This window comes from Frankliniella occidentalis, unplaced genomic scaffold (assembly GCF_000697945.3).
Source record: "Frankliniella occidentalis isolate FOCC.00 unplaced genomic scaffold, Focc_3.1 Scaffold158, whole genome shotgun sequence".
NCBI classification, from domain to species: domain Eukaryota; kingdom Metazoa; phylum Arthropoda; class Insecta; order Thysanoptera; family Thripidae; genus Frankliniella; species Frankliniella occidentalis.
This window is the reverse complement of record NW_026267284.1, coordinates 520,917-537,987: the sequence shown is the minus strand read 5'-3', so window position 1 is coordinate 537,987 and position 17,071 is coordinate 520,917. Positions and strand designations below refer to the sequence as shown.

Genomic DNA, 17,071 nt, shown 5'->3' with positions numbered 1-17,071 from the left:
CCCGCCACGCCACGCCACGCCACGCCACGCCACGCCACGCCACGCCACGCCACGCCACGCCACGCCGGCTACTCACGCGAGCTAATACGGCTCTCCCCCGCGCACTTCAACAACGTAAGACCCCGCGCAATTTAAAAGAGAAAAAAATAGAGATATAGAGAAAAAGTAGAAAACATAATACAAAAATGGAGCAGTAGATAGTTTTTGGGGTGACAAAGAAGTTGCAGCCGGGCACGACAATTAGCGGCATTGCTGCTCCCAAGCAATTGGGTCGCGGCTTCGTGGCCTACCGGAGGCTGTCGTGGTGGCTGGTGGCGTGGCGCAGCGTGGCGCGGCGTGGCGCAGCGTGGCGCAGCTGTCAATAATCGACGCCAGCGACAAGAATTCACCCAGCCGTCACTCGCGCCCTTCACACCGCGTCGCACTGTAGAAATGATAATTACCCTACCGGCCTCCTCAGACCGCTCTGCAACAGTGCCTCGAAATTTGTCGGTATTATAACAATAATTATTGCTCGGAAAATGTTGTGTTCCAAGTAAGTAGCTCCCTGCCGCCTCGGGCAGATGGATCGGAACTCGAGCCTGCGGAGTCTTCCCGGTCGCCCTGCTCCTCCTCTCCTTCTCCTCCTCCTCGTCCTCCTCCTCCTCACTGCCCGGCGGCCTTGGCGGTCCGTCCAGGGAAGGCCCGACCCGCCCTGTGTGGCGGCAATAAAGTTGTATTGCTGTTTCATACATTACACTCGCGTGTGAAAGAACAAAAGGGAGGAACTCGCCTGGTTTCCCTGCCATATCTTTAGAGGCGATAATTAATTGTATCGCTCGCAAATATTCCTCGCGTCTCCTTCGCGATGTATGTGATGTGGCAGCAACTAGGACCCGTAATTGGCACACTATTTAATGACTTTGCGCATTAGAGCATAGCGTTTCCTACACATGAAGGTGAAGGGCTGTTGGTTTGTTTCCAGGTGGATTCGCATGCGTTAAGACCGCGCGGAATGCGAGTATGACTCACTCTCGGAGCGGGTGTGGGAAGTGCACGGTGGCGGGGTGAGGCGGGGCGCCTCGAGGTGCTTCTTGCCGTCAGTGTGCGGACTGGAGGCCCCCCTCCCCGCCACTGACCACTCTACCACTACCACCACTCGGTGCATCCAGTGCGCAGTGCACACCAGAGGCAGCGGCTGCGGCTCAGCGGCGTGCACTATACTGCTCCTCCGGGGAAGGGGCGCACCCTATGGGTGCAGGCCGTGGAGTGCGACGTGGAACACGCCCAACGCGCCGCGCACTGGTCGCCGCGGGGCAGGCCCCGACCTTGTGAGGTCACTGGCGGGAGGCACGGGACGTGCAGAGCGGTGCAGAGGTGCCGCCCCGCCCCGCCCTTCCGAGCGCGGTGCACGGCCGCGGATGCGCTGCTCAGTGCTCAGGCGGAGGGGGCAGGTGGTGGCAGGTGAGGTGGCGTGCCATTCCACCGGCCTGGAGGAGGAGACATTAAGCACAACAATGGCTCGCCGAGTTTATGACCTTCCTCTCCGCGTTCCTTTTTAGCATGTTATTAACTTGGTTTTTCTTTATTACATTTTCAACTATTATAATCCCGCACTCCCCCGTCGCGCGGGCGCAGCGCACCCGCACCTGCTGCTGCGGAGCTAAACAAGTTGAGTTCACCCGGGCCCAAATAACTAAAGAGTACACGACAACACAACCAGTCGGAATGCCCCGCGCTCTGCGCCCGCCCGTCGGGGACGACTTCCTCTCCTTCTTCTACGCCGGGCGCGCGGTATTTTTGTGCGCTTGCGCAAGGTTTTGTCCTCCCAGCCGGGGCGCGCGGATTTGTCCCGCCCTGTGGCCCGCCTCACCTGCGGCCGGGGAATGCGGGGCCGAGCGGAGCCAGCGCGCCTCCGCTCCCGCTCACCCGGCTCTGCTCTCCCGACTCTGCTCTCCCGGCTCTGCTCGCGATTTGACGTCGCTGCCACTCGCGCTCCGCAATATGTTGCACTCGTCCCAACTACTTCCCGCGGCTTGCTCTGGAGCGTCGAAAAAAAAATATTTTCAAAGTTGATGTTCAGGGGATTTTCAGGGGGGGGGAGGTAGGGAGATAGAAAACACGGGGAGCTCTCGGCGCGCGGTTGTCGAGAGGCGGTGGATAAAGCGTTGAGGCGAGGGCGAGATTAATCCTGGTTGATAAGGCAGAGCGTTACATCGGTATGCGCGTGGGGAAGAGGTGTGTGACGTCAGGACAAGAGGAGGGGGGGGGGGTGCAGGGTGTAGGGTGCAGGTGTGTGCTTTAAGTCCAGTCACGATCGGGAGGCACGGACCAAAATCTCACACCGGAAAGGGCGGCGCGTTGTATGTATGTGTGGGCCCCCTGGAGGGGGCGGCATCCTGGATCTGGCTGACTCTCCTGTCGGGGAGCTTGGAGTTGAGGAGGCTGGCGTCAGAGCGGTCACCTTCCATCACCACCCAGGTTTAGGTTTTTGCCATGGAGTGCGTCTCCGCCGGTGCCAAATGGAAAGTCGCATGGCCAAAACAACATTTACCGGTACCATACACGGTAATGACGTTAAGTGATCGGGATTAAGGGAAAAGGCAGGGGGGGGGGACGAAGGAACGCGTGACGCATTGTTTGTGGCGAAAACGAACTCTGCGAAAGGGTTTGTCCCTCGCGGGGGACGCCTAACACGTCGAAATATGACAACGCCGCGGAAGGCGCGGCGAAGAGAGGAAGGGAAAGGGGGGGGTGAAGGCCCCGTCACCGGACACGCGCGTCGCCATCCTGCTCGTCTACGTACTTTTGTTCCTCTCGCTTATTTACTCTGAGGCTTGTTTGCGAATTTTTGTGTGTGTCTCTTTCCCCCTTGTCTCCCTCTTGTCTCTCCTTTACTCCCCCCCCCCTCTCTCTCTCTTGCTCCCTCGCGCTTGTTCTCTCTTGCCCCCCCTCCTGTCCTCGCTGTTGCAGACGACGACATTGAGACTTACTTATTGGCAGCGGCGTGCGATGTGAGCCGTGCGTTTGTATTGTTTTACCAGTCTGTCCTTCACGCCTACTATCCTAAACCTAAACGGGGCGCACGAGCACGCCCGCACGGTCGGGCACGGTGGGGCACGGTGCAACGAGAACTGAGCACCAGGATCAGGATCCGGGAACAGTGGCCGTGTAGTGCGAGGACCAGCCCCCTCGCTCCTAGCGCCTGCCGCGTAGGCAATCCCGTAACGCACGGGTGCGTAACTGTACTGCCTACCTGCCGGGCGGTCGACGCGGCCGAAGGAAGATTGTTGTTTTTGTGTCCAGCTAAACCTTTCCGCGGTGTTCCTGTGCTTCGCGTTTTTCAGAGCAAATTGTGAAAATCTCCATACACAATTTGACCAGTTTCTAGGAACAAACTTGTATCCGGTCTAGATGCGCGCGCGAAAATGTTGCCTTATTATGATCAAAGTTGTCCCTTTACATTTCGAGTGTGTGATCCCTGGTGAATGTGCAATTCGTTTGCACATAATTTTGTTTGCCAGATCTTAACAGTGTGTGTATAGGGTCCTAGCCGCCGGGCCTCTCCCGTCCTCCCGGGTGCAGCAGGTGGGCTCGGCTCAGCCGGCCGCGGACGTGCTCACTGATTCGGGTGTCCTGCCGCCCGGTTTGGCATCTGCGGCGCGCGCTGCGGCGGCGGCGGCCGTCGCTGCTTCGAACGGCGCCGAGTCTTGTTCGGGAACTGGTTCCTCGTCATATCTCCCTCCCCCTCCTCCTCTCCCTTTCCCCGCTCCCGATGGGGACCGCCCCCCTTCCAGGGTCGAGGCCATTTATGATGTTCATTTTAGGTCGTTAATTAGCATATACGATACGAGTGGCGTCCGAAGTGCGCCTCGACCGAGCTGCGCCCAGGGCTGCTGCGCCTCAGCGCGGCTGCACGCTCTCGTCGGTCCCGGACCACACGACGTCCACCACACGCGGCCGAGGTCGGAGCGAGAGGTGCAGCAGCGCCGGGCTACGCTCTCCTCGGAGGCGACCGATTGGACACCACCACATCAGGCCAGGCCGGGGCGTATTATTTCGGGGTCCAGCGTGAAGGACGGACCGAACCTGGTTGGCGCAGCCGCACGCCAAAATTCCGCCGCTTGGCCGCAGCAAATATATATCCGCACCTCCTGACTAAACTGAGGCGAAATATGATCCGGTTTGGTTGTTGGTCGCAGCCCGTTATTGTGAAGAAAACAAATCCACAACACGAATTTTAGTTTTTAACCCTTCAATTGTAAAAATTCAACTCCTGTTGTTGATTATTCTTAAAATAATTAACGGCTTCTTGTCTTTGAAATGTTTTTTCCGGTGTTTTACAAGCAGGGACGTGTGTCACACTCCTCTAGCATCGTCGAACCGTGTGTAATGGTTTTCTCTCTCACACACTCCCAATGACAATAAGGGACAATGTTTGTCTCCCCGCCTTGTCCGACCCGGTGATCGAGCTCCCCCCCCCCCCCCTCCCCGCCCACACGCCCTGACGTAAGAGGGCGGTCCACTTACTTTCTACTACTACGACTATTATTTTAATAATTTATGAAATGAGAGGCGCGGCGCGCGTGGCGCGAGCGCTCGTGTTACGGCCGATACACACCTGAAATTCCTTTCGGGACTCGCCTGGCGCGCCGAGCTCACCGCTCCGGTTAGGAGCAGCAGTCTGTCGTTACGCACGCAGCCTGCTGTGCTTAACGGACGCGTCAGATGACTTCTTACGTCTCGTCACCCATCACCGGATTGAATTGAATAGGACGAATTAAATTATTACGAATTCTTATGAGCAGAGCACACAGAGCTGCGCTGCTGGGGCGGCCGCGCGGAGAAAAGTCAGAGAGTAGGCGGGCGAGCGAGCGAAAGGCTCTGGTAAGGATGGATAGATAGGAAACCTGTCCGCCCCCCGTGGCGATGTCCCCGCCCTTTTTCGGCTGGGCCTGGTCAGGCGTTCGCGGGCGCGCGCAACACTACCTCCTCCTCCTCCTCCTCCTCACTAACAGGAGAGCGAGAGAGCGGAGTGGGTAAGGGGTAAGAGTGAAGAGAGGCGAGAGGCAGTAGTGAGATGGGGAAGGGGGGAGGGAAGGCGATGGACCCATCGACGCGACTTCCTTTCCCGCAGTCCCGATGACCCATATATTCCCTCATCGTCGTCGTCGTCCTGCAGTCCTGCCCACACGCCCCCCTCCCCCTTTCCCTATACACTACGAGAAAAGAAAATCACTCGTCTTACGTTTCCCGTCCACCACCCTCCACACGCCGCACTCGCACCTGTGTGCCGACGGCGCACAAGTGCCAGAGGTCACACGAGCTAGCTGCTCCCCGGCGCCGCCGCCGATCCGAAGACCCCTCAACAGCCACATTTACTTATAAACATTTTTTTTTCCTCCGGCCTTTCACGACTTTCTCTTTAATTGCACGCGGATGGCCGGCGGCCGACACTTGCCCGAGTGGTAATGTCATTAGCGCCCCGGTGTCGCTCCGCACGGTTCCGCGGCGCGTCGAGTTGGACCCGCGTAACTATGCAGATGCGCCGCGGTGTTGCAGTACAGTAGTCGGCGTGGTCCAGGACGACGAGGAGGAGTGCGCGCGCCATGAGACTGGCCGCTTTATTGGAGGGTATAATATGTTCGGTGTGCTCGTGGGAGCGGGCGAGGTGCTACCCGGGACTGCTGCGTGCTGCGTTTTTATTTCCCGACACGTGTAACTTGTGTGTGTGTGTGCGTGTGCGCGCCAGTATGTGTGTGTGTTACGACTTTTTTCGCTGCATCACACAGCAGCCGCACCTGCAGCGTCGTCCGTCGGCACACTGCCGAAATAATAGCATGAACAATAATAATGCGGAGTTTATTTCTTGATTCCTAGAAGTTATTATTGGTCTATGTAGTGCACTGTTACACCTTGAGTCCCACGTGACCACACGTATGGTCACAATATGCCGTATACGAGACCCCCCTTGGGACTCAACGTATTAAATTTCGGGAAAGCAATTCTTTGCAAATTGTGAAGGATTTTGATCGTTTGTAACACAACGAAGGAGTTTACTTTGAAATTACAAAGGCGACGCTTTGCTCTATTGCAAAGCAATGAGCAATAATAATGTTTTTCATGATGCAAAGCATATCGCTTTTGTAATAGCAAAGCATCGTGGTGGTTGGTAGGTGGTTGTGCACTCGGTGGTGCACCTGTGCGCACGTAGAAAGAGAATGGGTGATGCGCCAGAGGCCGCAATCGAGTGCGTAATCTCTCTATTGGGTCCGTGCGCGCCATTGTGGCCGCGGCAGTGGTGCCCTTTGCAGCGCCGGGCCGTGGAGCAGCAGCAGGGCGCCCCCATCTCATCAGCCCTTCTTAACTTTCACCTTTATCTCTCTCTGTGTGCACTCGCACGCATATGGGGAGCATGCGCCAGAGAGGGAGAGTGGAGGACGACAGACGACCAGAGAGAGAGAGAGAGAGAGAACGACTGACCATACGTAGATCCAGGGTGTAATTGCTCAAGGGTGTCATGCATGCATTTCATTCAATTTTTACTTTTACTCATTAAAAACAATTTGTTTTAACCTTGGGAAGTGCAACACGCATGTATCGTTGGAGCCATCCCTTCTGTTCGCCATGGGGTCCCTGCGGTCGTCTGGGGAAAGTGCTCTCGGACTATAATGTATAAAATGGCGTGGTCCTGCTGTTGTCCCCGCCGTGTAGGCTGGTTTACGGCAAAAACCGGAGAGGCGGTTGACCCGCGCCTCCTGCGGGGCCTGGCAGGGCAGGCCAGAAAACTGGGTTGTGCCCCTGCTGTTCCGACGCCCCGGCGGCTGCCCAGGATCTGGCCGCTGGTGACCCCTTGCCTTTTACTCTGACGCAGTTTTTAATATCTGGTTTTCTGTCTGCTTTCAGGACAACACCTCGTCCTGGTTACGGACCCGGAGAAGGGGGGCGAGTACGCCTTCGATAACCCTTGCTTCAAAGGTAAATATATCATTGTGTAAAAATTATCTTAAATTTAAATTAACTGAAAATCCTCTGTGCATATAGCAATTCCACAATTCACCAGCTTGTTTTTACATAGAAAAATGTGATTTTGTGATCTCAAAACGCAATAAATATACTTTGTAAACGTCCTAGTTTTAGTGGACACAAACAAAGGATTTTGAAGGAAACTTTTGACAGTTCCCGCATGCTTGTTACCTGCACCGTGTTTACGACGCGCGACTCCTTGAACCCCTCAAGCCCGACGTGGGCCGGGCCCAGCCGGGCCGGGCTTAGGGAGACGACGGCACGTCGGGCTACTCTGCCAGGAGGGAACTTTGTTCAAGGATATATTTCAATGCTTTAATCCGTCTGTCAAAAGTCCAGCGCCTTTTTTTTGCCACGTTACGAGAGTCATCTCAAACACATTTCTTCATTCTATTTTATTTTCGCCAGATGCAACTCCGGTCTCCAAAGCTGTACTCGAGTCCAAGGACCCCTCCAAGATGGAGCAGAAAGTAAGTGTTTGCTAATCTATATACGACCACGGCCCCCGCGCACACTCACGTACACAACACACTTGCACTATGCACCCTGCAAAAATAAAAGGTTTTGCTGCCAAAAATATAACGCCGTCAGCCTTTCCCTTTGCGGCGGCGCTCCGTCCCCCTGCTGCACTATATAAAAGGTTTTCACTCCATTCTTCTTGGCCGGCGCGATTACTGTCATCGGTCTGTTTGCTTTATCTTCGCGCGCGTCACTCCATCTGAGGTGTCCCGCTGAACGTGACGGAGCGCCGGCGGGGCGGGGCGGGGCGGGGCGGGGCGGCACTCCGTGACCTGATTGGCGTCCTCGCGGTCTCGCCCGTGATGGTCATCCAATAGCTCATCGGCGGCGCGGTCGGTGTACTACACTGTGCGCGCGCGGGCAGCAGCGCCGGGCAGCCCGCCAGAGAGGACACAAGAGAGCGCGCCGCCACCGCGCGCCGCCGGGGAAAGGCGCGTCGAATCTTCAATAACAAAACCGCCAACGCTGCGCGCGCCGAATTAATTAGGGAATATTGCCGACGAAAAATAATATAGTGTCCATCCGGACAACTACTTACGTACTGTATCGGGGATTAATGCACTCGCGCTGTGTATGCTGCGCACAATGGTTCCTGAATGAATGAATGAAAGAAAGGAAGGACGTATAGTTCATTCGCTAAATGTAGACACACCGGCACGCAAAGGAAATCGAAACAATCGCTGGCCCTTCTTTGTTGCCCTCATAAACGGCCTGGTTACGCTCATTACGAGGGTCGATCCCTCGGCCTAGAGTTGCCGAAGACGACCGCGCCTGCTTCGCCAGCCTCCGCTCTCCCTATGAAAAGATGTTGGCAGGTCTAGCTAGGGGTCGGGCGGGGGCCGGGGACAGGGCTCCACGCATCGTAATGACGCTTACAATGGGGCCTCGGGTTTAGAGGGATGCCGGTGTGTCTACATTTAGCGAATGAACTATATGTATGGATGCATGAAAATGAAAGGGTCCCTGGGATGAATGGGCCATCAGCCTTCCCAGCTGGGGGGCGCTCTCTGACCGCTGTGCCCTGGGCCCTCTGCGTCCTGGGCCGCGGGGCCGCGTCGTCACACCCCGTCATGTGACGCGGCCCCGAGGAAACGCCGTGTCGAGCTGCAGCGCGCCGTGTTGCTGCGTCGGGGCCGCGCCTCCTGGCCCCGGCCTGGACCCGCTGGGCATAAATTACACGGAAAGGGAAATTATTGGTCTCGGCAGCAGGTCGACACGGACGGAATGAAAACGCTTTAGATCCATCTCGCTCTCTAAGCCAGCCCCTCTCTCTCACACTCTCGTTTTTTACTATTCCAAATCTCGTATGCTTTACTAATTCCCCGTTTTCCATTTTTTTCCCACCTTTCTTCTTAAGAACAAATGGACGGCGTGGGGTGGACTCGGTGCCATCAGAAACAACCTGGGAGGCCTGCAGGGGGAGAAGCGCAGGGCGATGGACGACTCGTTCCCTACCGTAAGTTTTTATTTTTATTTATTTTTTTCAGTTGGGCGCGGCTTAATTTTTTTCTCTTGTCAGATAATCCTCGCTTTATCCTTTCGCCTGGGTTTTCCCCAGGTCGACCTGGGCGGACTGAAGAGTTTCTTCCCCTCGATAAGATTCGCGAGTTTTATCAGCACGTTTTTGTCGGTCTGGCCCCTAGAGTAAACAGCCGTTATTCACTCTTATTTGCTCCTCTTGTCAATGCATTTTGAAAAAGACTTCCGACGTCCTCTTGCTTGTAAATTGAAGTACCGCCGAGGCGTCTGCGAGGGCGCCTGCTATGGCGGCAGCCGATGCGCTCCGGTGTGCAGCGGGACTGCCCACCCTCCAGGCGCCCAGCCCGCCAGGCGGCTGCTGCACAGCACATCACTCACGTCTTCCTTCTCTCTCCCAGGAGCCGCAGGTGACGCAGGTGTCGCTGCGCAGCCACGACTTCACCGGCCTGGGCTTCAACATCTGCGGCAACATGCGGGACGGCATCTTCGTCAAGGACGTGCTGCACCGCGGACCCGCATCCGAGTCCGGCCTCATCTTCCCCGGGGACCGCATCCACGGCATCCGCATCAGCCTGTCGCACATGGTGTTCGAGGACGCGCTCACCATCCTGTCGTACGCCTCGCCGTACGAGGTGACCCTGGAGGTGGAGACGGGCACGGCGGGAGCGTCGTCGCGGCCCTCGTCCCTCCTGCGGCGCGACCGCGAGCACGAGAAGGAGAAGGAGGCCCTGGCCCAGGTGGGGCTCGCGCCCGCTGACCGCATCGTGCACCCGTTCTACCGCAGCCAGTCCATCGCGGACCTCGCGCAGGTAGGCCCTTCTCCTCCCCGCGTCCTGCTCAACATACTGCCCCCACCCACGCACCCTCTCTGACTTGTCCTTTTTTCTTGTTGTTCGCAGATCGGCAAGGGCAAGCGCGCGCACGCCATCGACGCATCCCCGGCGCGCAGCGAGACCCCCAACGAGTACCCGACGCTGAAGCTGCACACGAGCACGCCGCACGCGCCCGGCCAGCAGCGTCTCGAGCTCGCGCGGCACGAGCAGAGCACGGCCGTGCTCGCGCCGTCCAGCAGCGTGCTCGCCGTCAAGCCCGAGCGCAGCGTGCACAAGCTGGGCGTGCGCGTTCTGCCGGCGCAGACCTCCCCGCAGGCGCACCCCGAGCAGCAGAACGTCCACAACGCCTACCTGGAGCGCGGCATCGACGTCCCCGACGGCTACAACCCCTACTCCAGCACCGCCGCGCCCGGCTTCCACGACGTGGACCTCGGCTCTGCCTCGCCCGAGGAACAGCACAAGGTCGGCGTGGTCGCCAAGGAGGTCAAGACCAAGATCAGCAAGGGCTTCCACAGCCTGCTGCACTCCTTGGACAGAAAGAAGTCCCCGCCGCCGACCCCGACCGCAGCTCAGACATCGGCCCCGGCCCCAGCCCCGGCCCCTGCCCAGGCCGTGGTGGAGGCCAGCCCAGTCATGTCCACCGCGTCCCTCCAGCAGGCCCCGGTGATGCGCGAGGCCGTGCGCGTCGCCCCCGCCGAGGCGGAGCAGGTGCTCACCAGGAAGCCCAGCGGCCGAGGCATCCCGACTGAGATCCCAGAGGAGGTCCGCCTGGCCGCTATGGCCGCGAGGAACAACCGCAAGTCCCTCGGTGCGCTATCCATCGAGGTCGTTGAGTCCGCGGAGATGGACAACCGCGCCTCGTCCCGGAACAGCTCGAGCAGCGGCGAGCAGAAACAGCAGGTCAAGCGGAAGGGCATCGCGCCCAGGCCACCCTCCGCCCCGGCGACTCCAACGGCCAGGGACGGCGTCGCGACGCCGTCACCCGCGCCGGCAGAGGCCTTCGCGGCTCTAGTCAACGGCGAGGACGCCCTGCAGTCCCTGCCCATGCCGTCGGACAGCGACTCCGAGGCGGACGGCCCCAACTCGCGCGGTATGGCAGTCGCGCCGATCGCCGGACCCCGCACCACGATCGAGCTCACGGCCTCGCACGTCACTGTCCACCACAGCCACGGCCTCGACGAGGAGATGACGAGGAAGGCGGCCTCGCTCGGCGACCTGTCCCGCATCGAGGACCAGCTCAGCGGCGGCGCCGTGCTGGAGAGGGCCGTGTCCCTCGACCTGGACGCGCCCTCCGCCAAGAAGCGAAAGGCGCCGACTGCCCCCTCGGGCGCGTCCGAGGCTGACGAGGACGAGGACCTGTCCTTGGACGCGATGGACGAGGCCTTCGGTGGTTCGCACTACGGCGCCTCGGCGAGGAAAGAACCCCGCCTGGACGGAGGACTCAACACTTTCGAGCGGAGTCGCCTGAAGAAGTCCTCCGACTGGGGCACCTTAGAGGAGGCCCTCATCGCTTCCGACAACGACCAGGTGCGAGTCCTCACCACGGCCCCCACGGTGGCCGAGGTCATCCCCAAGGGAGAACTGAAGAGCTCTTTCTTCGTCGGTACAAAGTTCGGCGAGGTGACGGTCCAGGACGACCAGCCGTTCAGCTTCACGGCCTCCTCCATGGAGCCCCTGAGCATAGAGGTCCGCGGCGAGCCCTACGACGCCGATGCCCACGAGACCTCCACAACCGCGCCCGCCACACCGGTCAGCACCACCGAGCGCGACAGGGTGCTGTGGTCCGTGCCGGGAGAGGACGGCGCGTCCAGGATCAGCGTCAACTCCAGCTCGTCCTCGTCGGCGGGGGAGGGGAACGAATCCGTCACCGTCCGCAGCATGTCGTCCACCCTAGCGGACTTCACCGAGTCCTCCATCATTGTCAACCCACCCAGCCCGGCGGGCTCGCCCATCGCAGTCAGCCAGTCCATCATCGTGCAACCACCCAGCTCGACCTCAGACACCGCCTGCCTTGTCAGCGTGAACGCCCCCGTCCCGACATCCTCGACTGTGGACTTCTCCGGGCCCGTCAGCGTGGTCGCGACCAGCAATGTGGGGCCCGCGGACACCGCAGTGTCGGGCCCCAGCTCGCTGAACGCCCACCACATGGTCAGCTCCACCCCGATGAGACCAGACGCGGCTACCATCTCTGCCCTCCAGTCGCCGATCATCACCTCTAGCGATCTCCACCGGTCCTCCATCCAGACGGGCTTCATCTCGACGACGCAACTCAACTCTCTAGAGGACGCCGCCGACGCCGCCTTCCTCACGGCGGTCGACTCGTCCACAATGATGCACGACGCCGAGGACGACGATGTGGACGACCTCATGTCCACGCCGTCGCCCCCGCTGCCCACATCGCCGGTGCCAGTCAGCTCGCCGTCGTCCCTCACGTACATCACTGAGATCCAGGTCACGACGCCGGACTCGTCCTCCAAAGTCCTAAACGGCTTTTCCTCACCGGCAGGTAGCCCGGTGCCTAGTCCGATGTCCAGCCCCGCGCCCAGCCCACGGAGTCCTAGTCCGCCGTACGCCGTACCGCTGCCCGCCGAGGAACCCTCCGCAGCAGACGCGGCCGCGCCCACCCCCGTCACGCCGCCACCCACGCCTGCGGCGTCCAAGATGAACGGCGACGCGCAGGACGCGTCGATCCCGCAGGCCGCGACTTCTCAGGCGACGACCCCCAAGTCCGGCAGGAACGTGAGCGTCACCTCCATCCAGGGCTCCAGGATCCCGGTGCGCGCGGCGAGCCACAGCCCAGAAGACAGAGGCTCGCGGGCGTCCGTCGGGAGCCCCGCGGGGGCCTCTGCCGCCAGCGGCTCCCCTGTCCGGCCCCCGGTGCCCGCGAGGCGCTCCACCGACCTCACGCCACGCAAGGCCAACGGCGTGCAGGTCGTCAACGCGCACCCAGCCGAGAGCTCGACATGAGGTGGCACAATGTTGCCACCGTTGGGAAATGTCGGGGCAGTGCCGGTTCTATTATTAATCCGCTAAAATGCTATGACGAGCGTTCATCCCAGGCGCCTGCCCATCCGATGGACCCCGCGCGTCACACGAACCCGTTACGGCTTACGGCCGCCGCGGCGCCGCTGCCTCCTCGCGGGCCCCGCCGCTCCAGTGCCATCCTGTTTCACACGGCGGGGCGCGGCTCGACGCGATGGGGACGCGATTGGCGATTGGTTTACTTTGAATACCGGCTCGTCGTGGACCCGCATCCACCGATTTCTTTGCCTCGTGAGCGAAGCGCTTTTGCCATTCGAAGGCAAGTGAGAAACATTCTAGGAATGGTGGAATGTTTAATTCAATCAGGACATTGCAATTGGTCTTTGCAATAATTCCTAAGTGGGGTGAACGCAAGCACCTTCTTAGAGCTCAACTGTTTTATAAAGTAGTACATAGATAGAGGGCTGCTATCCAGCTAAGAGTGATATTGTATTTTCGTCAGGAGCTTTACTGCTGACACATGGCAGAGGCAGAAGTCATTTTTTTTCTTCTAACGTGCTACAATTCAATCTAAAATATTCTATTTTTTGGCACCAGGGACTTGTGTTTATGTTTAAGTGTTTTCTTTGTTGTTGGTCGAATGATTTGTATATAAGATGTAAAATACGTACTTGTACAGTCTTATATTTTTATTATTATTGTTATTTTTAGTTATCCAGTAGAGATTTCTGTTATTGTTGAGTGCCACCGTTGTATTTTACCTTAGTAAGGTTGAAAGCAATGTTAAAGGTACTCGCTTCAAGCAATGAATTTTCATTTTAACACCATGTTTTCTATTGTGTTTTGCATAACACAACATACTGTGCCATGTTTTGCATGTAGGATTACATATTGTTTCAGTATTATAGAGATGCATTTTTGTGTTTCTTTTTCATGGCCTGTTTTAACAGTTTAATGAAATTTATTTATTATGTTAAGCATTGTAGTTAACTTTGACTTCGCATCTGAAAAAAAAAATGATATTTATCCTCCGAAATTTTCACGCAGGGGTGGCTTTATCCATTAATTACTCCACCAGTCCTATTGTCTCTTCATAAAATTTGTTACATTATAGCTGACTGATTATGTGTACGTGACTGCTATGGAAGCAATTTTGATCATATGTATGGTTTTTGTGTATGAAATATTAGTTAGTCATTTTACTAGTACATTACCGTTAATGAGAACTAGCAGGTTTGATTGTCATTGTCCGCATTTATTTATGTATCAAACTATACCACCACAAAATGTGCAATAATTTAGTGTAGACCGAAGATATAATTAACCTTTTCCTTGATCTTTCGATCTTACCATATTAAAAATCTTACTATAGTACCCTGTCATGAATTTATGGAGCAAATTCTTCTTTAACACATTTTAAATTGTCAATTTTTACTATTGTTTTTATCTTAAAGTCTATTTTTACAAAGGGATTTGTATTCAAAAAATTGTATATTTGTGCCATGCATGAAACTTTTGTGATACCTAGTGGAAGATTGAAACACTCCTGGACAGGAAGGATATATTCCATGTTTTAAAGGAGGACCAGTGCAAAATAAAACAGGAAGATCAACTGATGTTACTTGTACAACGAAAAATAAAAAATTGTTACTGACAGATTGGCTAATTATTTTTTTTATTTGCTATGTAGAATTTGTACATACATTGTGGGCGGTCACCCTGAGCATATGGGTCTAGTACTTTCTTGCATGCAGGCGCACGGCACACGGGAATGTTTTGTATTGCCTATGGGCAGGGAGCCGTAAGGCGCCTTGATCAATGATGATAGGCAAACCCGCACGCACGCCTGCATGCGGGCTAGTATATACCACCCATATGCTCCAACGGTGCTGGGCGATCGACCACCCTGTACGTGCATGCGCCTCTTGTTTTAAAAAATGATACTTGTTGTGTATGCACATTGGCACCCTGCCGACAGTCACCTGTCAAAGTTATATAAAGGCACCAAACTGGAGCTCAATAAAGGTTCCTCTGTTACTGGCAAACCAACTGGTTAGTTGCTTGCCGGATCTGCCCGCACGCCTTCAGACACTCACACCACCGGCCAGCCGGCTCAACCAGCTCAACGCTGCTCAGAATAATGACCGTAGTACAATTTACAACAGTAATTTTTGAAAGAGTATCTCGAGTGCACGGGTCATGTTAAACATTTTAGTTTGTCAATTGAGTATTGTTTCTACTTAGAGGGGAAGGGGAGGAAACCCATTGGAAAATTTGTACCCATTTAAGCAAATTTGAATCATCGGGAACACTAAATCAAATAAAGGGTGGCTTTTTTTTTTGCTCTTCTTGTGGTACCCCAAAATTTTGAAAGTATTCAAAAGTGTATGACAGTTCTGTGTTGATTTGACAAGACAAGATATACCTGAGGCGTCTAAATGCACTGACCCATGAAAAATATCATTACAAATTTATCAAGCACCTAATAGACCCCCTCCTCCCTCTTGTTTCTGTTTTTTATCGATTCGAAAACTGTCGCTGCCGCCCCGATGGTTAGTATAGAATATTGATAGTAGAGGGGATAGTTAAGCTATAAAATGTTATTGTAATTTAGAATATTGTATAGATATTCTCTATCTCTTTGCTGAATAGGGCTGCAGTGTACAGTGGCCGCTTATTGTTTAGAGGTAAAAGTAGGGAGGTGTAAATAAGGTGATTTGGGTGACGCGAAGGCACCGACCGCCTGAGGGATAGGCAGCCCATTCGACGTAGCCGTGCCAGAGGCTGACTATCTGCAGCCAGACAGGCGCGGAAGTTCGTACTCCATTTCTACAGGGCAGGAGTTCGTTTCATCTTGTTTTTGACTACGACTGTTTGTTCCCCCTAACTTTTTGTTCAATATTACCCCTACAGCAGATATTTGCATCAATTTTATTGTTTTGTTTCCTGCAAAATATAGTCCTGAAAACCTGCGATTGTCTGTGCAGTTGATATCCAAATCCAACAGGGTGCGCAAGGTTGTTATCTTTTTGAAAGTAAGTACAATTCTATAATAATAGTTTTATTTGACATTTTGGATGCAGCTTTTCCGTGTGGAGTGGACTCGGTGTGGGAAACTATGTACAAAGAAATAATGCCTGGGGATTCCACATACCTTGAAAGATATTGTTAAAATTAAAAACAAAACAACGAAAATGGGAATCGACGGGTAGATATCTGATCTCTGCCTTCTGATATCTAGCAGATATATTAGTGATGTTAATTGCTGTGTGGGATTGTGCTTCTCTCCCACCTTGTCTCCGCAACGTGATGGAGGGTGTTTTTTTCTAGCAGATGCATACATTTTGAAACATTTTTACACAAACTAAAACTAATAAGAAACGACATGACAAATGTGTCATTGCTTGTTTTTTTTTCCTCGCAGTGTGCAGAGGGTGGCGATGATGGCGTTGCCGAGAGCTGCTGATGGCATCCGCTGGGTCAGCGGTGTCCTCCGCTCCGCGTTGCTCTGCCGACTGTTGAGACTGCACCCGTGGGCAGAAAACGCAAACAAGTATAACTGTATACTCGCGCGCGGTGTAGTCTCTGGTGCAAGGCATGGTGGAAGATGTTTCAGACGTGTGGATAAGTCTACTATATAACAGGTTCTGACATTTTGTTTCTAGGGTAACTGGCTGCTCGGCGCTGCCGGCGGGGAGCGGCCGCAGGGGCAGGGGCGTGGCGCCGCGTAGCTGTCGCTGGACGCCACGCGACGCCACGCCCGCCGCCCACACGGCCTGACAATCCGACAGGCGCCGCGCGAGGCCGCGCCGGCCGGGCGTGATCCTGGCGCGTGTCGCCCTCGATGAGTACACTCGGCCTAGCGGGGGAATGCTCGCGGAAATATACTGTTAGGGATGAGGGTTTGGCTACTCGCTCCGATAGGAAAACCCGGGGTGGTACATATAACGACATGAGCCCGCCTGGGGCTGAGCGTGGATCACTTCAGCCCCAAGTGGTACCCGATATGTGCCCAGCCTGACGAGTTGCACCCCGGGCCACTTCTTGGCGTGCTCATATCGGGCATTGGTTGGGGCTAAAGGAGTCCGGGCTCAGACCCGGGGTGGGCTCATGTCCCTAAACATACCACTCGCCGGCGCACGCACGCTGATTGAACACCCGGCGGTGTACTCTTCGGTTCGGTGCGACTCTCTACGCCGGAAAGGTTCTTGTTTTCCGAGGGCGACTTGCTGCTCAGTCGCCGCTGCCCCCCC

The 17,071-nt window shown here is 55.8% G+C and overlaps 1 protein-coding gene across 1 annotated transcript in view; it reads left to right on the top strand.

Moving 5' to 3' along the window:
- The window catches only part of LOC113216050 (mucin-5AC-like), a gene marked incomplete at its 5' end in the record, with an annotated part of 26,191 nt that extends 11,717 nt beyond the window's left edge, over nt 1-14,474 (top strand). Inside the window, 5 exons of the mRNA XM_026435749.2 lie at nt 6,886-6,957; nt 7,414-7,475; nt 8,882-8,980; nt 9,402-9,812; nt 9,903-14,474. Coding sequence (XP_026291534.2) covers nt 6,886-6,957; nt 7,414-7,475; nt 8,882-8,980; nt 9,402-9,812; nt 9,903-12,803 — 3,545 coding nt within the window. The remainder of the gene's footprint in view (nt 1-6,885; nt 6,958-7,413; nt 7,476-8,881; nt 8,981-9,401; nt 9,813-9,902) is intronic.
- Between the last annotated feature and the right edge of the window lie 2,597 nt (nt 14,475-17,071).